Consider the following 24,745-nt stretch of genomic DNA (forward strand, 5'->3'; position numbering starts at 1 on the left):
CATAGTCTAGTAGGGAAAGATGGACAATTTATAATAAATAAACAACTGAACAAGATAATTCATGATAGGTGCTATTAAAAAAGCAGCAAGCTCTGTTAGGAAAGGACCAGGGTAGTGGCTTTTCAGAGGTGATGTTCGAGCCGAGATTTGAATGACAAGTGGAGAGTTCTGGATAAAGGGGTTACAGAGGTTATGAATTGAGAAATGAGCTCTACACAAGGTATTAAGTGAATATTTCAGGAACATTCACCCAGGAAGAAGGTCTGAAAGAGGAAAACTGAAATGTGACCTGGTCCATCATGAAAATTTTTCATGTCAGTCTCACCTCCCAATATTCTCTCCCATTAGCACATCTGGCAGGGTGTGAGTAATTTCAGGGTCAGGACTCTGAGACAATCACTGACTCCTGTTTTTCTCCATAGCTGCTGGCTGAATACAGAGACAGGGTTCATCTGGAGTTTCCTGGGGCCAGTGTGCACAATTATAGTGGTAAGCTGATTGCTTGTTGCAGTGTGTTTTGGAGGAAGATCAAGGAGACCCAAGGGATCTAGAAGTGCCAGTGGATGTTGCAAAGCTCTGGTCACTTATTCCTCAAAAACGTTCTCCATTCTGATCCTTGATTCCTGAGATTTCCAAGTTAGAGTGTAATTTTTTTGATTTGTAATATATTTTTTTAAATGCCAGCATGAAAATCCCCTGGAAGGGACCACAATCTTATCAATCCTTTGTGTTTCAGTAAGAATGGGTCTATTGATCTCTTCTGAGTACAGATGTTGAATAAGAGAAAAGATAGGAAGAAATTAAGAGCAATTGGTTGGTGGGGGGGGGAAGGGTTGGAGAGGGAAATGGCGGGAAAGAGGCAAAGGGAAGCCTGGAGATTTTTTTTTTTTTTTTTTTCTGTGTTGGGTCTTTGTTGCTGCACGCAGGCTTTCTTTAGTTGTGGCGAGCGGGGGTTACTCTTCGTTGCGGTGCACAGGCTTCTCATTGTGGTGGCTTCTCATGTTGAAGAGCATGGGCTCTAGGTGCACGGGCTTCAGTAATTGTGGCACGCGGGCTCAGTAGTTGTGGCTCGCGGGCTCTAGAGCACAGGCTCTGTAGTTGTGGAGCATGGGCTTAGTTGCTCCACGGCATGTGGGATTTTCCTGGACCAGGGCTCGAACCCGTGTCCCCTGCATTGGCAGGCGGATTCTTAACCACTCCGCCACCAGGGAAGCCCCATGGAGATTTAAAAAAAAGTTTTATGGGGGTTTAATCGACAAAAACTATATATATGTAAGGTGTACAACTTGATGTTTTGACGTATGTATACACTGTGAAATGATCACCACAATCAACCTAATTAACAAATCCATCACCTCACGTACTTATCATTTTTTTCCCTTTTCTTTCTTTGTTGTGAGAACCCTTAAGAGCTACCCTTCTAGCAAATTTCAAGTATATGATACAGTATTGTTAACAGAAGTCACCATGCTGTACATTACATCTCTAGAACTTACCTTGCATAACTGAAACTTTGTACCCTTAGACCAACATCTTCCCATCCCCTGGGAGCCACCATTCTACTCTCTGGGAAGCCTGGGGAGGTTGAGTACCATCTCCTTGCTTCCTTGCCTCCAATCTAGATTCTACAGTCCTGCAGGATGAGAGTCTTCTGACTCTCACTCATGGTAGCTTGTTTCCTTGAGTCATTTGTAATTGTTAATTGTGAGCTCATATTTGACTGATCTAAATCTTGGGAATTCTTGAGGTTTTATTCCTCCAGAGGGGTTTTGCTTACTTCTATCAGGTTTTGGGGGTCCATGTGTTAGTTTCCTAGGGCTGCCATAACAAAGTATCACAAACTGGGTAGCTTAGAACAACAGAGTTTTATTGACTCACAGTTCTGGAGGCTAGAAGTCTGAAATCAAGGGGTCAGCAGGCCATGCTCCATCTGAAGGCTCTAGGGAAGAATCTGTTCCCGTCTACTCTCCAAATTCTGGTAGTCTCAGGCATTCCTTGGCTTGTAGATGTCTGTCTTCTCCCTGTATCTCTTCACATTGCCTTCCCTCTGTGCATGTCTGTCTCTATGTCCAAATTTCCCCTTTTTATAAGGACACCAGTCATATTGGATTAGGGCCCACCCTAATGACTTCATTTTAATTTGATTATCTCTGTAAAGACCCTATATCCAAATAAGGTAGCATTCTGAGGTCTTGGGGGTTAGGGCTTCAACATATCTTTTTTTTGGGGGGGGACACAATTCAACCCATGATGGGACACTGGTCTTGATACTAACTTCCCAGATGCATCCAGTGGAAATAAACCAAGATCATCCAAGAGCAAGCAAAGGCTGTTTATTAGGAGATTGCTATGGTAAGGGAGTCAACCACTTGCATTTGTCAAATCGCCTGCATTGGTCAGAGACTAAAAAGCAGGCAGATGAGTGGGAAAGCTTTATAGAGGAAAAAAGGGAAGGTTTCATGTGTGTCCTGCTTGGAGGCTGTAGGCATGGGGACCCTATGGGTAGGCTAACTAAAAGCAAGGCATTCTATGTGATTGGTTAGGGTTACATACTGGCTTTCTCCTTTTGGCCCTAAATTGGAAGCAGGGGCAGAAATGAGGGAGGCTGTCAATTATTAGTCAAGTCCTGGTCATTTGGGGTCAGGTATTGTGTGGCTTCCTGCAGTGGTTACTGTAGACTGTGGGTCAGAGTTCTATTTTTATAGATGGTCTGGCCATTATCTGTTTTGTATATCCAATCTCTCCATCCCTTCTGCTTGACTCTATAGATCAATTCCATCCTCTTGACTGGGACACTGTGGATCCTGAGGCAGAGGCTTTCTAGTGTCAGTGCTGAAGTCTCCAAGCTCAAAGACACCAGGTACTGTCCATCCTTCCTTTCCCCTCCTCTTCTAGTCTCCTTTCCTTCTTTCCCCAAATGTTCATTGAGTACCTTTTGTAAGCCTGGTCCTGTGCCCCAAATGGAATAGCACAGTGTCTAGATCAGGCCGTCTCAAACCTCAGCACTGCCACTTAAAAGCTGTGTGACCTTAGGCAAGTTACATAACCTCTCTGAAACTCAGTTTCCTCATCTGTAGAACGGGGATGCTAACACTGCCCATTTCATGTGGCCTACGAAGCATTTAGTACAGTTCCTAGGAGAAGTGAGTGTTTCCTGTATTAGAACTATTAATATATTCTCTAATTCTTCTACTGTGCATACTTGTATGTACATATTTACAAAACCAGAATCATACTATTTTATTTTTATAACCATTTTTCTCTTAACAACATGTAATGAATATTTTTCTATTTAATTAGAAATTTGTTGACAGTATCTTTTTTTTATATATAGTATTTCAGTGTAAAGACTTAGCACAATTTATTTAAATAATCCCTTATTTATGGACATTTAAGTTGTTTCTTTTTTTTCTTTCTTTCTTTTTTTTTTTTACTATTATAAACCATCCTGTCTTGAAATACCCTTGTAGGCAAATCTTCTTACACATCTGTTGTTATTAAATACAATAATAGTATGGAGAACAGTATGGAGGTCCCTTACAAAACTAAAAATAGAATTACCATATGACCCAGCAATCCCACTACTGGGCATATACCCGGAGAAAACCATAATTCAAAAAGACACATGCACCCCAATGTTCATTGCAGCACTATTTACAATAGCCAGGTCATGGAAACAACCTAAATGTCCATCGACAGATGAATGGATAAAGAAGATGTGGTACATATATACAATGGAATATTACTCAGCCATAAAAAGGAACGAAACTGGGTAATTTGTAGAGACATGGATGGACCTAGAGACTGTCATACAGAGTGAAGTAAGTCAGAAAGAGAAAAACAAATATCATATATTAACGCATATATGTGGAATCTAGAAAAATGGTACAGATGAACCAGTTTGCAAGGCAGAAATAGAGACACAGATATAGAGAACCAACATATGGACACCAAGGGTGGAAAGTTGGGGGGGGATGGTGGTGGGATGAATTGGGAGATTGGGATTGACATATATACACTAATATGTATAAAATAGATAACTAATAAGAACCTGCTGTATAAAATAATAAATTCAAAAAAAAATACAATAATAGGCATGAAATTGCCTGAGCAAAGAGTAGGTTGGATTGTAACACTGTTAGTATATATTGCAAATCATTTTCCAGAAAATGTTTCCATTTACAATAGTGCTTGTTTACCTGCAGCTTTGCCAACACTAGTGTTTATCATTTTTATTGTTTTGCTGAATTAATATATGAATTTTACAATCTCATTATTTCAGTTTCATATATATATTTTTTATCTTACAGATGTGGGACTTTTTCATATTCTTATAGGCCATTTGTTTTCTTAACTTCATCATTCAACTAAAGTTCATTTTAAGAACCTACTAAAACCAGACATTGTCTAGCTTTTATCATCAGTAAACTGATGACGTCCTTTACTTATTTTCCTGTCAGTGTCCAATCCCTCACTCATCTTGAATATTTTTTTAAAGTTATTTTTTAAAAGTGCAAAAAGTTAAAACAAAGTTAATACATACAATGGTAAGAAAAATTAAGTAGTGAGAAAGGGAACACATATAAAGTCATTCTCTATCTCTCCCCTGACCCCCTGGGTCCCCAGATCCCTCCAACCCTAAGCAACCATTATCACTTGAGTTGACCTTCCTTCCAGAATATTCTATACTTATATATCCATTACATAAATGATAGGATACTGTACGTATTATTCTGCACTTTGTGTTTTCCACATATTACGTAGCTTACATCATATCAATACTTAAGGTTAAAAACAACTAACAAAAGGGAATTCCCTAGTGGTCCAGTGGTTAGGACTCCATGCTTCCATTGCAGGGGACACGGGTTCCATCCCTGACTGGGGAACTAAGATCCTGCAAGCCACATGGCGTGGCCAAAAAATAAAAACAAACAAACAAACAAAAAACAACTAACAAAAATATTTATTTTGTGCCAGACACTGTTCTAAGCACCCTTAGTGTCTTCCCATCTCATTATTTAATCTGTAGAGCAAGCAATACGCCTGTATAGGTATTGTATTATTAACTCTATATCAATTTGAGGAAACTGAGGCACAATGAAGTTAAGTAACTTACAAAGGCCATAAGGTTAGTGAATGGATCAATCAGAATTTATTTGTGGGCAATCTGACCCAGAGCCTGTATCCTTACCCACTCTAGTACATTGTGACTCTCATCTCATTTAAAAATTGTTTTTATAATCTACTCTTTATCTCTATAGATTTGCTTTTTCTGGACATTTCTTATCAATTGAATCATACACTCTGTGGCCTTTTGTGTCTGGCTTCTCTCACTGAGCAACATGTTTTCAACGTTCATCCACATTGTAGCAAGTGTCAGTGCTTCATTACTTTTTATGACGGAAAAATATTCCACCATATGGATGGACCACATTGTGTGCCTCCATTCATCTGTTGATGGATATTTGGGTTGTTTTAGTTGGGGGATAGGTAAATAGGGAATGGCTGCTTGATAGGTACATAGTTTCTTTTTGGGGTGATAAAAATGTCTTGGAACCGGATGGTGATGATGTTTGTACGTTGTGAATGTGCTCAATGCCACTGAATTGCACACTTTCAGTGGCCAAATGGTTAATCTTATGGTATGTGAGTTTTGCCTCCAATAATAAGGAAGGCTTCATAGTATTTCATATGATGGCTTCACGGTTCACTTAATGTGTCCCAAATTCTTGGACAGGTAGGTCCTTCTAGCCTTTAAAACAATTTTTATTGAAGTATGGTTGATTTACAATGTTGTGTTAATTTCTGCCGTACAGCAAAGTGACTTCGTTTTATATATATATATATATATATATATATATATATATATATATATATATATATATATATATTCTTTTTTTTTTTTAAAGATGGTTGTTCTCTCTTTTTTTTTTTTTTAATTTTATTTATTTATTTATTTTTGGCTGTGTTGGGTCTTCGTTTCTGTGCGAGGGCTTTCTCTAGTTGTGGCGAGCGGGGGCCACTCCTCATCGCGGTGCGCGGGCCTCTCACTATCGTGGCCCCTCCCGTTGCGGAGCACAGGCTCCAGACGCGCAGGCTCAGCAACTGTGGCTCACGGGCCTAGTTGCTCCGCGGCATGTGGGATCTTCCCAGACCAGGGCTCGAACCCGTGTCCCCTGCATTGGCAGGCAGATTCTCAACCACTGCGCCACCAGGGAAGCCCTATATATTCTTTTTTCACATTCTTTTACATTGTGGTTTATCGCAGGATATTGAATATAGTTCCCTGTGCTATACAGTAGGACCTTGTTGTTTATCCATTCTATATATAATAGTTTGCATCTGCTAATCCCAAACTCCAAATCCATCCCTCCCCTGCCTCCCGCTTTGGCAATCACATGTCTGTTCTCTATGTCTGTGACTCTGTTTCTATTTTGTAGATAAGTTCATTTGTGTCATATTTTAGATTCCACATGTAAGTGATATCATATGGTATTTGTCTTTCTCTTTCTGACTTATATACTTTATCATACTTAGTGTGATAAAAATGGCATTATTTCATTCTTTTTAACGGTTGAGTAAATATTCCATTGTGTGTGTGTGTGTGTGTATATATATATATACATAGAAATGTACACATATATACATATATATACAACATATATGTGTATATATACACATATATGTGAGATATATATGTATGTATGTGTGTATATATATATACACAAACCACATCTTCTTTATCTGTTGATGGACATTTAGGTTGTTTCCATGTCTTGTCTATTGTAAATAGTGCCTTCTAACCTTTTATTATTACAGACAATATTGCATTAAATACATGTGTCCACACATCTTTGTGTCCATGTGTATCTGTAGGCCAGTTGCCTTTTCAATGTCTGTAGGATTTGATTTTCCTACCTCTAGGCTTGGAACCTCTGTTCCATGTTTATTCTCACCCAGGTGACAGGTCACATGGTGGCAGCCTCAGGCTAAACCTGGGAGAGTGGTGGCCCATGAGGACAACAGCCACCTCCTAGAACCTTATCCTCTGCAAATCTTCCCCTCCAGGTTACTGACATTCAAAGCCTTTGCCCAGATCTTCATCTTGGGGTGTTCCTGGGTGTTGGGCATTTTCCAGATTGGACCCATGGCCAATATCATGGCTTACTTGTTCACCATCATCAACAGCCTGCAAGGAGCCTTCATCTTCCTCATTCATTGTCTGCTCAACCGCCAGGTACGTAGCTACTGCCCTCCCAGTCCCCCTCCTTCCAGGGCTCATACCTCTGCCCACACATGCCCCTGCATGTAAGAGTGATTCATCTCCCCATGATGTGTCTCCACCTTCAGGTACGGGAAGAATATAGAAGATGCATGACCAGGAAGACCAAACCCAGCTCCCAGTCCGAGACCTCAGGGATCGTACTGTCATCTGTTCCCTCCACTTCCAAAACGGTGAGAGTCTGCATGTTGTACGCAGGTTCTGGTCAGACAGAATGTCTGCTTCTTAGCAATACTAGACAGAGCTGTATGTTGAGTACCTACTGTGAGCTAAACACGTACACGGGTATTAACTCATTTGATAAAGTTTGGGGTTTAAGCATGGGGGTTTGGGAGCCAGGCTGCCTGGGTTTAAATGCCAGCTCTGCCCCTCAGTAGCTATGCAAACTAAAAAAGATAAAATCATGACTCACAGATATAAAATAAGCATATGTCAAGGATTTTATTCTGCTCATTAATCAGTGAGGAAAGCAGCAGATGTTATAACTGGTTCGCAAGAGAACGCAAAGAACAGACGTGTATGTGTATTACATCATACATATAATGTGTACAATGTATATAATGTACACATAATACATAGCACACATATAATGTATACAATGTTCACAATGTATACATAATACATAATATTATTACTTTATATATATGTATGTTCTTTGTGTTCTCTTTTGAACCAATTATAACATCTGCCTGGTTTCCTCATTGATAATTATATGTAATATATAGAACATATAATTATATATTATACAATTATACATATAATTGTAAATATACAGACATTATATATAATTATTCACATTATAATATATAAATTTTATATTATATAATATATAAATATATATTATATATAAATTTCATATATAATATCTATAAATTATACATAATTATACATAATTGTTTTTATACATAATTGTATTTTATACCTAATTATATACAGCCATTATATATAATTATTAATATTATATAATATAATCATACATATAAATATACAGACATATATAATTATTAGTATTATATAATATATTTAAAATTCATATATGTGTATTATTTATGTATTAATATATGTGAATTAAATACATATATAATCTCTATAATATTGAAATGAGAGTGCAAGTAAAGGAAAAACAGATTTTTCCATGAAATTATTTTCCATCACTGTCAGTTATTTAAAATTTACAGAATTGTAAAATAGCTCCACCATAGATCAGATAATACCCAAAGGGGTATCTTCTAACAATGCATCATTTTTGTTCGAAGTGCACATTTTCCTCTACACAATGGATTTCATCCAATCTCATGGCTACAAACACCATCTATTAGCAATGACCCCCAAATTATAAATAATGTGCAGTTTAGCCCCCTCTCCTGAATTCTAGACTCATATAACCTGCCACCTACCAAATGCCCCCACTTAGATGTCTAATAGATGTCGCAGATGTAACATGTTCCAAATGAGCTTCTGATTCCCCCACCTCTCATTTCCACATAGGGTCCTCTATTTTTCTATTGCTCCGGAGTGAAGGTGTGAAGTTAACCTTGACTCTGCTTTTCTTCTCACTCTCTTCCATCTCTGATTCATCAGCAAATCCTGATGACTCTTTCTCAAAATGGATCCAGAGTCTGATCGCTTCTCTTTCCCTTTATTCCTTCCACTGTGGTTCAAGTACAAGTCTCTAGCCAGGATGATGGAAATAACCTCAAAAGGGTTCTTCCTGCTGCCTCTCTTGCCTTTTCCCTGCCCTACATTTGGTCTATTCTCCCTACAGCAGCCAGAGGGCACTCGTGAGCCCCTGAGTCATGTCACATTCCTTCTCTGCCTACAACACTCCATGGCTCCCACCTTACTCAGAGTAAAAGCCAAAGTCAGAGGGCACTCGTGAACCCCTGAGTCAGGTCACATTCCTTCTCTGCCTACAACACTCCATGGCTCCCACCTTAGAGTAAAAGCCAAAGTCCTCCTGGTGGCCCACAAGGCCTTGTCTGATCTGACTCTCTTTTCCTTTTTGACCTTGTCTTCTATTAATTGACCTCTCACTTCACTCTGCTCCACCCTCACTGGCCTACTCAAGATTCTTCAAACATGCCAGGCTCACCTCCTCCTTAGGAACCTTGAACTGAATGCTCTTGAATGCCTTGAATGTTTTTGTCCTGATACCTGCATGGACAACTCCCTCACTTCCCTCACGTCCTTCAAATCTTTGTTCCAGTCATTTCTTATCAATGAAATTTCCTCTGACACCTGTATTTTGTGCAGCCTCCTATTCCCCTACCCTGGTATTCATGCTTCCTCCACGCACCTTGTCTTGATTTTCTTTTCCATGCTTTCCACTTTCTAACACTATAATTTCCTTATTCATCTCATTTAATTTTTATGGTCTTCCATCCCCCACTAGAATGTCTTATTTTTTTTCACTGATGTATTCCAAGCACAAGTAACTAAGATCCAGTGGCTTAAATAAATAGGAAATTCTTTTTCTTGCAAGAATAGAAGCCCAGAGTTAGGTGTTGCTGGTATTGGTTCTGTTGCTTAGTGGTGTTGTTAAGGATCTAAGCTCTCCCTAGTTTTCCATTGCACTGACAGCATGTTGGCTTTTCATCAATTATTTTCATGGTTGCAAGATGGCTGCCATAGCTCCAGACATTGTGACCTTGTTCAAGGCAGGAAGAAGAGGGATGGGGCAGAGTGGTAAACTCTCCTCTCAACCTTCTCCCTTTAACAGGAAACAAAAGCTTTTCCAGAAGCCCCTTAGCAAATTTCCCTTTCACCTAATTGGTCAGAACTGCATCACATGACCACTCATAGTTACAAAGGAATTTGAAAAAACAAGTATTCTGCTTTCTAGCTTCTAGAATGGGAATATCAATAGTAAAGAGGTTGAGAATAGCTTTTGAGTCTGCCAACAGTGCTTGCCACACTAGGCGTAATCACTGTTAACATTTAAATGTTTATCCTTCTAGTTTTTGTTGCCATATTTATCTGTCTGTATTTAGAAGACCCATGCCCACATAGATCTGACCCCTGGACTCACATTTGTACTAATCCTGCCACTGTTTCTGATTCTAATTTCTCTCACAGGGTTGAAGTCCTTTCTTGCTTTCAAATACACTATGAAACAACATTTCAGGAAAGCAGGTGCCTGCAGGAGCCTTCTCTGAAATCTCCTCTTCTCGGCTTAATATGGAAATGCAGGATCCCGCCAGCCACAGAACTCTCTGGGAAATTCGGATCATGGACGGATATGTGGGATGGTCTTTCCATGGCTTCATGCCCTGCTGAGAAACAAGAGTTTCTGTTCCAGCTTACCATTTTATCTTCTGTGTTCTGCAACTCTTTGACTTTCCAGAGTTTTGCGGAGATAACAGATCGCAGTGCAATGGCTGGACCAAGAACTTCTGGCTACCATTTTGTTTTGTCCTAAGTCCATTGATGTGTGGCTTCAAGAGTGCCTCTCCAGCATCTATCACATGCTTGACACAGAGAGTAGCCCTCAATAAATGATGTGTCTTCTGACTGACTGGCTTATCTTTCAACAAAGAACCCTCCTGCTTTTATAGAAATGGTCAGTAAAATTGTAAGGAGAGCCTCAGGGGATAAATAAAGCACACACACTTATAGGCAGAAACACTTAAAAGAGTTATGTTGGTAAGTAGGAGCAGTCAAAGGGAATTAAGAGGTACAAACTTCTAGGTGTAAAATAAATAAGTGACAAAAATGTAAGGCTCAGCACAGTGAATATAGTCAATATTTTATAATAACTTTATATGGAGTATAATGTATAAAAATATCAAATTACCATGCTGTACACCTGAAAGTAACATAATACTGTAAGTCAACTATACTTCAATTGAAAAAAAAGAAGGAAGTGAAAATTCAACATGTAGATCTCCCCTCTGTGGCCACTCTAATACCTCCCTAACCAAAGTGTGGTCCGTGGACCAGAAGCATCAGCCTCACCTTGTTAGAAAAGTAGGACATCAGGTGCCACCCCAGATCTGCTGAACCAGAGCCTGCATTTTTTTTTTTTTACTTTTTATTTTGTTTTATTTATTTATATTTTGGCTGCGTTGGGTCTTCTTTGCTACGCATGGCCTCTCTCTAGTTGCGGTGAGTGGGGGCTACTTTTCGTTGTGGTGCACAGGCTTCTCATTGCGGTGGCTTCTCTTGTTGTGGAGCACGGGCTCTAGGCACGCGGGCTTCAGTAGTTGCAGCACATGGACTCAGTAGTTGCGGCACGCGGGCTCTAGGGCACGTGGGGTTCAGTAGTTGTGGCGTGTGGCCCCAGTAGTTGTGGCTCACGGGCTCTAGAGCACAGAGAGCCTGCATTTTAATGAGGTCCCCAGGGGATTTGTGTTGCACTCATGAATGTTCTAGAATATTCTAGAATATTCTTCTGTTTGCCATGCTGATAGCTCAGCTTGTCTTTAAAGCCAGAAAGGAAACATTTATTTTGGGACTTTACACCCGCCATTCCCTCTTCCTATGACATTTTTCCTCAAAATCTGATTCATTGTTATCCTCTCTTTGAGTCTCAGCTTAGTCATTATTTCCACTAGGAAACATTCTTTGAATCTCTCTTTTTGAAAAAAGTGAAGTATAGTTGATTTACTATATTATATTATTCTTTGAATCTCTTGAAGTAGGATTAGATATCATCTCTGTGTGTCTCCTAAGGCTTTGTTGAGCTGAAACAAATAGGCTGCCAGATATTTCTCCAGCAAAAATGGGTTTATTTGGTATCAGTGGAGAATTGCAATTCAGGGTCTGCAACATGCAACATGTGGTGAGCCACATGCAAGTTCCTGTACGGCAAGGGAAAGAGAACTCTTTTAAAAAGAAGAAAAGGAAGTTAAGAGGGCTCTAGTAAACAAAGAGTCCAAGGCTTCTATTGACTGAGTCCTTGCCAGGAAAGAAGAGAAGTCTTTCTTCTTCTTGGGCTCTGCTATCAACACAGGACTTGAGAACTCCCTTTTCTTACCTCCCAAATCTATTTACTTTAGCTTTCTGTTTATTAATTTTTTTTTTACAACTTCATGCTTTCTAGCCCTGTACTATAATTTCCCTTTTTCTTGGGTGTCTCCAACAAACTCTGAACTCCATCCGTACAGAGAATTGTATTTAGTAGGTTCTCCATAAATATGTTGAATGAATGAGAGAATGAATGAATTCTCTCCATTTTGAAGCTGAGGAACCTGAAACCCAGAGAGCTTAAGTACCTTTCTCAGCATTACACAGGTGTAGGTGGCTGAGATGGGCTTTGAGCTCTTGATAACAGAGCTCCACTTCCAGACCCCTGGCCCCTCGCCTTCTCTTCCTGTGACCACAGGAATTCTTGGGGACACAGAGAAGAGACTAAATATTTACTTTGAATCAACTTACCACTTAGGATTCAATTAGCTCAGTAATAATCATGTGTTGGACAACTTGATGGCAACATTAAACTTGGTTGTCAGAGGCTTGGTTTTTATTATTTGTGGCAGCCACAACTTGGGAGGGAGCTGACACATGTTTACAAACAAGGGTTCATTTATGATAGGTGGGTCTTCAATGCTTGGCTTATCCAGAGTGTTCAGTACAGAGGTGACAGTTCTAGGGGGTATTGAAATGAGACTGCACAGCTCTTACCTTTAGCCAATACAGGTAGATTGATTGCATCAGTGGCCTCAAGATGGGTCTCCACGTCTCCACACCCCTTCCCTGCAACTTTGTAACTCCTTCCCACTCTGACTCAGACTTGGCTTTGAGACTTGCTTTGGCCAAAGGAATATTAGCAAGTGTGACTCAGAGGTTTCAAAAGTGAGTGTGCCATCCTTTTTGCCCTTTATGTGATTAATCTTGCTTGATTTTGCATCCCTGCCTCTGCCATGAGAATATGCCCAGGATAACCTGCTGGACGTATGTGAGAAACATATGGAAGAGAGTTTAGTCATCCTATTATACCAGCTGAGGTTATCCATAATCAGCCACCTAGCCAACCTGTAGCTGACTCTGGTCATATGAGTGAGCCCAGCCAAGATCAGCACACTGCCCCAGCCAACCCACAGACTCAGCAGCAACAATCAAGCCTCATTTTTTTCAGACACTTAGTTTCATAAGTGGTTTGCTATGAAACATTACTTGTGGCAATTGCCCCAACTGATACAGTAGCCAATGGGTTGTCAACCTTTTGCATTTGATTGCAACAACTTGAAATAGACAGAGAGAGAGGTTGGATCTCCATTTCCTCTTAGTTATTAGGATCTATAAATCTATACTGGTTGAATTAAAGTTCTTTCTGAAGAAGATCTGTGCAAGGCTTTATCTGTTTCTGCAACAGTGTTACATGTTGGTCTAAAATACAGTCACCTTCAGGAATCCTATATTTCTAAAGTAAGTGGGTAAAGTTGTGATCGCCACAATAGGATTTTTTCTTACTATAAACATCAAGCTTGGTGTATTTCTTCACCCCCCATGTCTCATATGCCTCCACTAGAGGGAGAAAAGAGACTCAGGATAAAACCTGCATAGTTCTTAAATCCCATAAAGTGCAATAACATTGTCCTCTTACAATCCAAATAATTTATGGTGTTCCCCCCCACCACCAAAATACAAATCCATCCAGTCAAGAAATATTTATTGACCACTGATAATGTGCCTTCCCACACCAGAACATTAAAGTAGTTGAAAAAAAATTGAAAAGTTGAAATGTAAGGATATTAGAATGTAAAATATTATTTTAAATTTAAATATTTTATTTATCCCTTAACCAGAATTTATGAAAATTTTACTTTCTTTGTTTTACTAGAAGCAAACTCATCAGTAATATTTTCAAAATCAAGTTCTAGGGAAAAAAATGAACCTTTAAAAAGTACATTTAAAAAGAGTATGTAAAAATATTTGCAAATGAAGCAACTGACAAAGGATTAATCTCCAAAATTTACAAGCAGCTCATGCAGCTCAATATCAAAAAAACAAACAACCCAATCCAAAAATGGGCAGAAGACCTAAATAGACATTTCTCCAAAGAATATATACAGATTGCCAACAAACACATGAAAGAATGCTCAACATCATTAATCATTAGAGAAATGCAAATCAAAACTGCAATGAGATATCATCTCACACCAGTCAGAATGGCCATGATCAAAAAATCTACAAACAATAAATGCTGGAGAGGGTGTGGAGAAAAGGGAACCCTCCTGCACTGTTGGTGGGAATGTAAATTGATACAGCCACTATGGAGAACAGTATGGAGGTTCCTTGAAAAACTAAAAATAGAACTACCATACGACCCAGCAATCCCACTACTGGGCATATACCCTGAGAAAACCATAATTCAAAAAGTGTCATGTACCACAATGTTCATTGCAGCTCTATTTACGATAGCCAGGACATGGAAGCAACCTAAGTGTCCATCAACAGATGAATGGATAAAGATGTGGCACATATATACAATGGAATATTACTCAGCCATAAAAAGAAACGAAATTGAGTTACTTGTAGTTAGGTGGATGGACCTAGAGTCTGTCATACAGAGTGAAGTAAGTCAGAAAGAGAAAAACAAATACTGTATGCTAACACATATATATGGAATCTAAAAAAAAAAAATGGTTCTGATGAACCTAGGGGCAGGAGAGGAATAAAGACACAGACGTAGAGAATGAACTTGAGGACACGGGGAGGGGGAAGGGTAAGCTGGGACGAAGTGAGAGAGTGGCATGGACTTACTTATATACACTACCAAATGTAAAATAGAGAGCTAGTGGGAAGCAGCCGCATAGCACAGGGAGATCAGCTCGGTGCTTTGTGTCCACCTAGAGGGGTGGGATAGGGAGGCTGGGAGGGAGAGGCAACAGGGAGGGGTTATGGGGATATATGTATGTGTATAGCTGATTCACTTTGTTATAAAGCAGAAACTAACACACCATTGTAAAGCAATTATGCTCCAATAAAGATGTTTAAAAAAAAAGTCTTATGTCTGATTTAGCATTTGACACAATGACAAAAAAAAGATGTTAAAATGAGAAGTAAAAAGCAAGCTTAATAAAATTTTATAGCATTAATATTAAAAAATAATCTCTAGAGTAGGTATCATTTCTTGCCTAAGTGTAAGCAATGTAAGAAAATATTATAACTAAAAACATTAAATAATCCCCCCAGACTAGATTACCTCTGTAGAATTCAATAGAGAAATCCTGACAGAGATTGAAGTATACAAAGATAAGGAAAAATCATTTTTCTTGTCACGTGAAACCCAATCCCTCACTCACAAAAACGTTTACTCTTGTCGTTTTTGTCTACCAAGAGTTTAATAGAGTACAATGTTAATCTAACAAAGCATCTCACTCCAGAAACAGGGTTGACACTTAAAGAGGCAAATAGAACGAAGGGCTGTCCTGCAGTGAACCACTTCCCAGGGGCCGCAGCGCTCGGCTTCTTCAGGACAGTCTTCTCCATTTTTCACCTAGTTCTCAGGGCTCCTGGCTCTCTCTGTCTCCCTGGCAAGCCTGTCTGCCCTCAAGGCCATATCCAGTCTCTCCCTTGCTCTTTTCACTTTCCGAGACTGTCGGCGAATATCTGCATATGTTACTCGTTGCCTGCAGAGGGTCTGTGGGAGGAAGAGACCCAATCCTGGGATCATCTCTGCCCTGTCTGAAAACTGGGTAGTGATGGCTTCAGGGCTGGTGTGCAGAGACCTGGCACCAGCACGACCCAGGGATTCACCTGCACCACGCAGGGCAATTAGTCTGAAAATAATTGCGCTGTCCAACGTGCTGAAAGGTTCTCCTTCAGGGCTGTAGGCCCGGAGCCCCTGCAGTCTCCTGAATGCACAGACTTGCTGGGGCTTCTCCAAGGTCCCCTCGCATCGACGGCGCCTGACCGCATTGTCAGGATGAGAAGTTATCTTTGTGACTGGCGTCCTGAAAACGCAGCTGGTCAGCCTCATAGGAAGTGCAGTTCCGTCACGATGTCTCTGCTTGGCCTTGGCTAAATGGTCTTGTCTTTTCTTCTCCAACGTCTCAGGCATCATATTTCTTTTGCGCTTCCCCTATGAAAACAAAATGAAATGTAACACTTGACTAAAGTGGGGGATGAAACCACTGCCAGTCATGGAGAATGTTCTCAGCTCGTTTGGATAACCACCCTCCTCTCTCCCTAGAGAAATGAATCTCAATTTACTCTGTGCATGACAGTCTTTCAGAGGGTTGTTAGAATTCAGATTTCTCGATCTCAATGCAAGTCAGTCTGGGGTGGGGACAAGAAATTGCATTTCTAGGTGATTCCAACTGATGCTGCTAGTACAGACACCACACATTGAGAACTGAAGCCTGGGACATCAAACAGATAGGAGTCAAGGACAGAAAGCTCCAGGTCATTACCCAGTATCAATTCCAGACTTTCCCCTCCACCATCCTCCTTTGAGGATGTTTTCCTCTTACCATCCCTGACACTGTCAACTCCACACATGCTGGTACCCCCTAATCCAACATTATCTGGACAAAGAGATCACAGGGTTCTTTGAATACCAAGACATTAAACTTTTTGCTATCTCTTTTTTACTTTGCTATCTCTTTTTTACTTTGCTTTAAGACATGCAATCACCTAGTTTTCACAGTTCTTTAGTGCCTCATCTTCAGTGAGATCATGTACCTCTCAATACTCTGATACTTTTCTTTCAAAGCCAAGTCCCATCTTGACTCAAATATTCTCCTGCTCATAACATAACTTAGAAAAACCACATTCTCATCATAAAGTTCCTTTTTTCCACTGTAAATGACAATTTTTACTCCCTGACTCCCGTCCTCCCCTCCTCCTACTCCTCTCTCTACTATCTCAACACAACAATTGATGCTTCTTAGAAGTCGGTCCTGCTCTCACATCTGTTCTACATCCAAACCTTCTTCTAGGCAATCCCATCCATTCTCCTGCCTTCAAATACCATTAATGAACTAGAAATGCTCACAGATTCACCGATCTGGCTTCAACTCTAAGACCCAAATATCCATCTGCCTACCCACCATATCAGTGATAATATCCATGACTCAACTCACTGTGACCAGGTCCCAAGTTGAACCAGCCAATTCCTCAAATAGTTCATCCTTATCTCAATGTGTCCACAAACTCACTTAGAACTAATATCGCATTTGCCCCTGAATGGCATTCTGGATGCCCTATCACCCCACATTCTTATACTAATTAGCCATCCATTTGCCCTCCTGAATCCACCTGAAGATTCCCAACTTTTGAATAATTCTTGAGCACCTTTCATTTGACCTACAAAATGCCACAGAATGACCCTTCCTGTTCCCATATCAAAATTAATCTTACATTTTCTCTGTGTAAATTTTTTTAATTTTACTTTTATGTGTAATATTATCTACTTATTTGAGATTGCTTTTCTCGCTAAGTTGGGTACTCAATGAAGAGAGGATAATAAGAATTTTAATATTTCCACTGATATAGTCATTTATTGCTTTGGCTTTCCAAGGTGCTCAGATATCTTTTTTTAAGAGAAGTTATGCAAACTCCAAAAACTACTTTCCAAATTTTTCTAATAAATGCACACAACTACAATTATAAAATGAGTTACTATCTTTTGTGGTGGACTGCTATCAATTGTCGCTAAGATTTCAATCCTTTCTCTCTGTGATCGATTATAAGTCTCCTCACAATAATCTGTTTAAACTGTAAACCTAATCAGTGCACCTTTCCTTTTAAATCTCACATTTCTGTCTTCTGAAGATATTTTTTTAAAGGGAAAACATAAAACTCACTTTATTCCTGTTGTCCTGACTTTATAATTAACACTACCTCTTTCATTACTCAAAATGTAATGAAACGCTTGATAGAAAAATGACTTGATCTGCCTATTTATAGAGCAGCTGTTATATGCCAAGTTGTGTACTAAAACACACTACTCGGAATTTAACTTAACAAAGTCATTGCCCTAGATTATTTTAATCTTGATGAGAGAAAAGGGTTATAGACTAAGGAATGTCTACTAATAGCGTTAGGTATAATTAGGTGCTATGATAAACAGCAAGGCCAACACAAAGACAGAGAAGGAAGGAGCAGGACAGGAACAGAAGTAAGAAGGGAGAGTAAGAAAAAGAAATTAACTACAATGATGGATGACAAAGAAACTGGAGAGCCCTATTTGAAGCAGAGAACAGAATTTTTTTAAAAAGAAGAAAAAAAGACCAAACACATTGTGGGCAAATAATTGTCCATAGAGGAGAACGATTTAAACACTCTAGGGCCAAATACTACTTCCACTACCTAGTGATTTTGGTTAAAAAAAACATACACACACACATTTCATCTATTATCCAAAAAAAGCTTCGTATACAAAAATATACACAATCTTGACTATTTCTTAAGAAACATTAAGACCTGGGAAATAACTTTCAATGAGATACCTTCTTGTTTTTAGAGCTAAATTCTGCTAACTTAGATTTTACAGAAGAAAAAACCATCCTAATGGACACTCTTGCCATCAGTATGGATTCCACACTCACCAGAAGAGGCTGGCTTGGAAAACTGGTCCATTCAGGTTCCCCCATCTTTTGAGAGCTGTCCTCGGACCCACCCTTGAGATGCAGACAGCCTGTGTCTTGCTGGAAAGTGCAGTGACTTCTGCATCTGATTCCCCCTTTTATAGGGGAAGAGAGTGGACAACCCAATCAGGGGATAACCCAATCCAGAGGACGCACTGTATCTCAGATCAGAGGCATTGGAGAGATTCCCAAATCTTTCCACACAAACACAAGAATTTGGGGCTATTGACAATATTAGACACTATTGAATAATATGAAATACTATATGAAAAAATTTAATACATTTGTGAATGGGGGTGCTATTTGTACTTTCTATCAATAATTTAATGTTTCCTTTTTCACTTCTACAAAAATAGTTATGGACGTTTCTATATGCTAAAATTTCCACACAACTTATGTTTTCATAGAAAAAACTACAGATTGTATAAACGTTTATCAATAAAAGAATTTCCAAAACATTTACTAACAAGTCTATGAAGTCTATATCACAGAATCATTGAAAAGAACTCAATGTTTTGTATATCTACATTTCACCTAATTACTGGTAAATTCAAGATTATTTCAACCATCTTACTCCTTCCCTACCCTCTGACATAAACAGTCTCTTTACTGTCTTTATTTCACTATAATTTAATTCTTTTATTTTTACATTTTCTCTCTATAAACTTGCTAGTTGCAGTCATATACAGAACTTGTGAAGTTACTTTAGTGATCAAATTCTGACTCCTTTAATTAATATAGACTAATACAGTTAATTGCTCTTACCACCTCTCCCAAATGCTAATACCTTAGAACACTTTCCATTTCAGCTTTCCTGACTTTTCTGTTACTGTTGTCATGCATCTTAATTCTACATGTATTTTAATCTCCATGAGAGAGTTCCGGAATTGCTTTATGAAACAAACTTCACTTATATTTATTTCTAAATTATTCTTTCCTTTTCTCTTCATTTCCGCCTGCATTCCTGGCTTTTGATCTGAGATATTTTCCTTTGGACTTCATAACTCACTCTAGTATTTTGTCTAATTCAAGACCACTAACAATGAAATGTTTTACTTTAAGTTTTTAAAGAATCTTAATTTGGGGCAATATTGATGCTGGGTATAGAATTCTGATTTGATATGATTTTTGACCACTTTAAAAACGGTACTCTGTTGATCTCTATCTTATTTATGTTTAGACATCCCCAATTAGCATTTTCTTGCTTATTTGGCCTTTGCATTCTTTAAAATCTTTGATATTGACTCTGATTTTTAGACCATAGTGTAGCTCATTATTGTTTCCCATGTATTTTCTTTGCTTAAAGAATGTTGAGTTAATTGCGTCTGTGGGTTGATGTCTTTCATCCGTTTGGAACATGCTTGTGTACATTTTCATTGTGATATCAATTCCTCATCAAATTCCCTCTGCTCCCCCTTTTAATCACATCCCACTTCTCTTTAAACTCTGTCCTGAGTTTTCCAATATTGTTCACACTGTGCTTTTGTTAGGATATTTGCTCTTGAACTCTCTTGCAGTTTTAATCCAGTCTCTTGCTGGAATGAACACCTTCATAATCACTTAAATGCTTAATTTCACTCTAACAAAAACAAAATATATAGCTTTATTTTTAAAGAAAAGATAGAGCAGTTTCACAATGAAGGGGTAAATTATTCCTTTTAATACAATTAAACGCAAATAGATAATAAAAAATTGTAACTTCCATCACGTTAAGCTATATTCGGAGTCAAAGTTCACCAAAATTTACTAGGAAGACAGAAGGGATGGAAAATATGAGTGGGAAAAAATTTTGAGTTACATACATCTGGAGAATCACATTCTATTTTTTTTTTTTTTTTTTGGCTGCACTGCACGGCATGTGGGATCTTAGTTCCCCAGCCAGGGACTGATCTCATGCTCCCTGCAGTGGAAGGGCAGAGTCTTAACCACTGGACCGCCAGGGAATTCTCTGGGTTAACCTCATCTGGTAAAGTACATCAAGACATTATATAAATATAGTAATTCTGTCATGAAACAGAATGCTAAAACTGCTCTAGAAAAATGAGTCAAACTCTAGAATAGACATCCATAAAAGAGGATTAAAAAATACTTTGTGTGAATCTTTCTTAGTACTGGAAATCTTATAAAATCTAGATACAGATCAAATTTAACTTTTGAACTAGATGGGCTGTAATGTTAAAATACTATTTCAAGGCTCAGAAACAAGAAAAGGATATAACATATCTTGTGCTTCATTCTGATGGGGACTACATTTTGGAATGATAATATTAAATTTCTTCAGTTAAATAAAAGGGTTAAAAAACAGTTTCCTTTATTCGTGTTTACTTTCCTCAATGTGTGTTCTACCAAATTTAAAATTATGTAGGCCACGTTGTTCTAATTCTATTGCTGTTGGCTGGATAAAACCTTGCGGTTCATCACAGAGGTTATTTCTATATAGCATGTTATAAATTCTGTGCGCTCCTTATAACTCTTTCCTCTCAGTAAGATTAACTTCAACAGGGGCAGGGAGTCTCTTTAGTTTATTTCTGGGTCACAGATTTTACCCCAGAGTTTGCACATAATGTGTGTGCTCTATAAAAGGGGAGACCAAATAATTGTCCCTCTCAACTGGGATATATTGGGGAATGAAAAGGGCAGTATTAATAATTATGATAGGACAACAGGGTAAATATGTGTTGAAGACAGAAATGAAAGATTAAAAGTACACTGCTATATTTAAAATGGATAACCAAAAAGGACTTACTGTATAGCACAGGGAACTCTGCTCAAATATTATGTAACAACCTAAATGGGAAAATAATTTGAAAAAGAATAGAAACATGTATATGTATAACTGAATCACTTTGCTGTACACCTGAAACTAACACATCATTGTTAATCGACTATACTCCAATGTAAAATTAAAAGTTTTTTAAAAAGATATTTAAGATTTTTTTTAAAAGTAAGGTAACTGATTAGGTTTGCATTTTAAACTGATGATGGTGTCTAGAATCTCATGATTGGATTACGGAGGGAAAGTTTGGAATCTTAAACTATAATTGCTCATTTATTGCAGTGTATCTCTTAAAAGATGATACCTTTGAGACCTTCAAGATGGCAGAAGAGTAAGACGCGGAGATCACCTTCCCCCCCACAAATACATCTGAAATACATCTACATGTGGAACAACTCCTACAGAACACCTACTGAATGCTGGCAGAAGACCTCAGACCTCCCAAAAGGCAAGAAACTCCCCACGTACCTGGGTAGGGCAAAAGAAAAAAGAAAAAACAGAGACAAAAGAATAGGGACAGGACCTGCACCAGTGGGAGGGAGCTGTGAAGGAGGAAAGGTTTCCACACACTAGGAAGCCCCTTCACGGGCGGAGAGTGTGGGGGGCGGAGGAGGGAGCTTCGGAGCCACGGAGGAGAGCGCAGCCACAGGGGTGCGGAGGGCAAAGCGGAGAGGTTCCTGCACGGAGGAGCGGTGCCGAGCAGCACTCGCCAGCCCGAGAGGCTTGTCTGCTCACCCTCCGGGGCGGGCGGGGCTGGGAGCTGAGGCTCGGGCTTCGGAGGTCGGATCCCAGGGAGAGGACTGGGGTTGGCGGCGTGAACACGGCCTGAAGGGGGCTAGTGCGCCACAGCTAGCCGGGAGGGAGTCCGGGAAAAAGCCTGGAACTGCCCAAGAGGCAAGAGACCATTGTTTCCTGGTGCGCGAGGAGAGGGTATTCAGAACGCCGCCTAAACGAGCTCCAGAGACGGGCGCGAGCCGCGGCGATCAGCGCGAACCCCAGAGATGCGCATGAAATGCTAAAGCTGCTGCTGCCACCACCAAGAAGCCTGTGTGCGAGCACAGGTCACTCTCCACACCGCCCCTCCCGGGAGCCTGTGCAGCCCGTCATGGCCAGGCTCCCGTAATCCGGGGACAACTTCCCCGGGAGAACGCACGGCGCGCCTCAGACTGTTGCAACGTCACGCCGGCCTCTGACGCCGCAGGCTCGCCCCGCATCCGTACCGCTCCCACCCCCCGCCTGAGTGAGCCAGAGCCCCCGAAGCCGCTACTCCTTTAACCCTGTCCTGTCTGAGCGAAGAACAGACGCCCTCAGGTGACCTACACGCAGAGGTGGGGCCAAATCCAAAGCTGAACCCCAGGAGCTGTGCGAACAAAGAAGAGAAAGGGAAATCCCTCCCAGCAGCCTCAGGAGCAGTGGATTAAACCTCCACAATCAACTTGATGTACCCTGCATCTGTGGAATATCTGAATAGACAAAGAATCATCCCAAAATTGAGGCAGTGGACTTTGGGAGCAAGGATACATATATATTTTTCCTTTTTCTCTTTTTGTGAGCGTGTATGTGTATGCTTCTGTGTGTAATTTTGTCTGTATAGATTTGCTTTTACCATTTGTCCTAGGGTTCTGTCTGACCTTTGTTTTTTTTTAGTATAGTTTTTAGTGCTTCTTATCATTGGTGGATTTGTTTTTTGTTTTGGTTGCTCTCTTCTTTTTTTCTTTTTTTTTATTACTTTTTAATTTTTTTTAATAATTATTTTTTATTTTAATAAGTTTATTTTATTTCTTTTTTTCCTCTTTCTTTCTTTCTTTCTTCTCCCTTTTCTTCTGAGCCGTGTGGTTGACAGGGTCTTGGTGCTCCAACCAGGTCAAGCCTGTGCCTCTGAGGTGGGAGAGCCGAGTTCAGGACATTGGTCCACCAGAGACCTCCCCGCTCCATGAAATATCGAACGGTGAAAGCTCTCCCAAGATCTCCGTCTCAACGCTAAGACCCAGCTCCACTCAATGACCAGCAAGCTCCAGTGCTGGACACCCCATGCCAAACAACTAACAAGACAGGAACACAACCACACCCATTAGCAGAGAGGCTGCCTAAAATCATAATAAGGTCACAGACACCCCAAAACACACCACCAGATGCGGTCCTGCCCATCAGAAAGACAAGATCCAGCATCATCCACCAGAACACAGGTACTAATCCCCTCCACCAGGAAGCCTACACAACCCACTGAACCGACCTTAGCCATTGGGGGCAGACACCAAAAACAACAGGAACTACGAACCTGCAGCCTGCAAAAAGGAGACCCCAAACACAGTAAGTTAAGCAAAATGAGAAGACAGAGAAACACACAGCAGATGAAGGAGCAAGGTAAAAATGCACCAGACCAAAAAATGAAGAGGAAATAGGCAGCCTACCTGAAAAAGAATTCAGAGTAATGACAGTAAAGATGATCCAAAATCTTGGAAATAGAATGGAGAAAATACAAGGAACGTTTAACAAGGACCTAGAAGAACTAAACAGTAAACAAACAATGATGAACAACACAATAAATGAAATTAAAAATTCTCTAGAAGGAATCAATAGCAGAATAACTGAGGCAGAGGAACGGATAACTGACCTGGAAGATAAAATAGTGGAAATAACTACTGCAGAGCAGAATAAAGAAAAAAGAATGAAAAGAATTGAGGACAGCCTCAGAGACCTCTGGGACAACATTAAACACACCAACATTTGAATTATACGGGTCCCAGAAGAAGAAGAGAAAAAGAAAGGGATTGAGAAAATATTTGAAGAGATTATAGTTAAAAACTTCCCTAATATGGGAAAGGAAATAGTTAATAAGTCCAGGAAGCACAGAGAGTCCCATACAGGATAAATGCAAGGAGAAACACATCAAGACACATATTAATCAAACTATCAAAAATTAAATACAAAGAAAAAATATTAAAAGCAGCAAGGGAAGAACAACAAATAACATATAAGGGAATCCCCATACGGTTAACAGCTGACCTTTCAGCAGAAACTCTGCAAGCCAGAAGAGAGTGGCAGGACATATTTAAAGTGATGAAAGGGAAAAACCTACAACCAAGATTACTCTACCCAACACGGATCTCATTCAGATTCGAGGGAGAAATTAAAACCTTTACAGACAAGCAA

General features: G+C 39.6%; 2 protein-coding genes across 5 annotated transcripts in view; one reads left to right on the plus strand and one right to left on the minus strand.

Annotated features, from left to right (window-relative positions):
• The window catches only part of ADGRE1 (adhesion G protein-coupled receptor E1), a 54,661-nt gene extending 39,434 nt beyond the window's left edge, over positions 1 to 15,227 (plus strand). For 3 of the 4 annotated variants that reach the window (XM_082455409.1, XM_082455410.1, XM_082455412.1), the window contains 4 exons: positions 423 to 489; positions 2,769 to 2,860; positions 7,069 to 7,237; positions 7,351 to 15,227. In XM_082455409.1, the coding sequence (XP_082311535.1) occupies positions 423 to 489; positions 2,769 to 2,860; positions 7,069 to 7,237; positions 7,351 to 7,659 (637 nt within the window). In that variant the 3' untranslated portion in view covers positions 7,660 to 15,227. The remainder of the gene's footprint in view (positions 1 to 422; positions 490 to 2,768; positions 2,861 to 7,068; positions 7,238 to 7,350) is intronic. The other variant, XM_082455411.1, reaches the window with a different exon arrangement.
• A 41-nt stretch (positions 15,228 to 15,268) lies between these two features.
• Positions 15,269 to 22,202, minus strand: LOC309657641 (methyl-CpG-binding domain protein 3-like 2B). The gene is made up of 2 exons (XM_082455395.1): positions 18,778 to 22,202; positions 15,269 to 16,307 (listed from the first exon to the last, which is right to left on the minus strand). Exons 1-2 carry the CDS (start codon positions 18,820 to 18,822, stop codon positions 15,723 to 15,725), a joined length of 630 nt encoding a protein of 209 aa, XP_082311521.1. The 5' UTR covers positions 18,823 to 22,202; the 3' UTR covers positions 15,269 to 15,722.
• Between the last annotated feature and the right edge of the window lie 2,543 nt (positions 22,203 to 24,745).

The sequence above is a fragment of the Balaenoptera physalus genome (assembly GCF_965194825.1).
Source record: "Balaenoptera physalus genome assembly, chromosome: 3".
Lineage (NCBI taxonomy): Eukaryota > Metazoa > Chordata > Mammalia > Artiodactyla > Balaenopteridae > Balaenoptera > Balaenoptera physalus.

Bases quoted from the DNA above. Each gene is read 5' to 3' on its own strand.
- LOC309657641 (XM_082455395.1), bottom strand. From the start codon at position 18,822: ATGGGGGAACCTGAATGGACCAGTTTTCCAAGCCAGCCTCTTCTG. The intron at 16,308-18,777 runs GTGAGTGTGGAA...TTGTTTTCATAG, and splicing joins TTCCAAGCCAGCCTCTTCTG to GGGAAGCGCAAAAGAAATAT.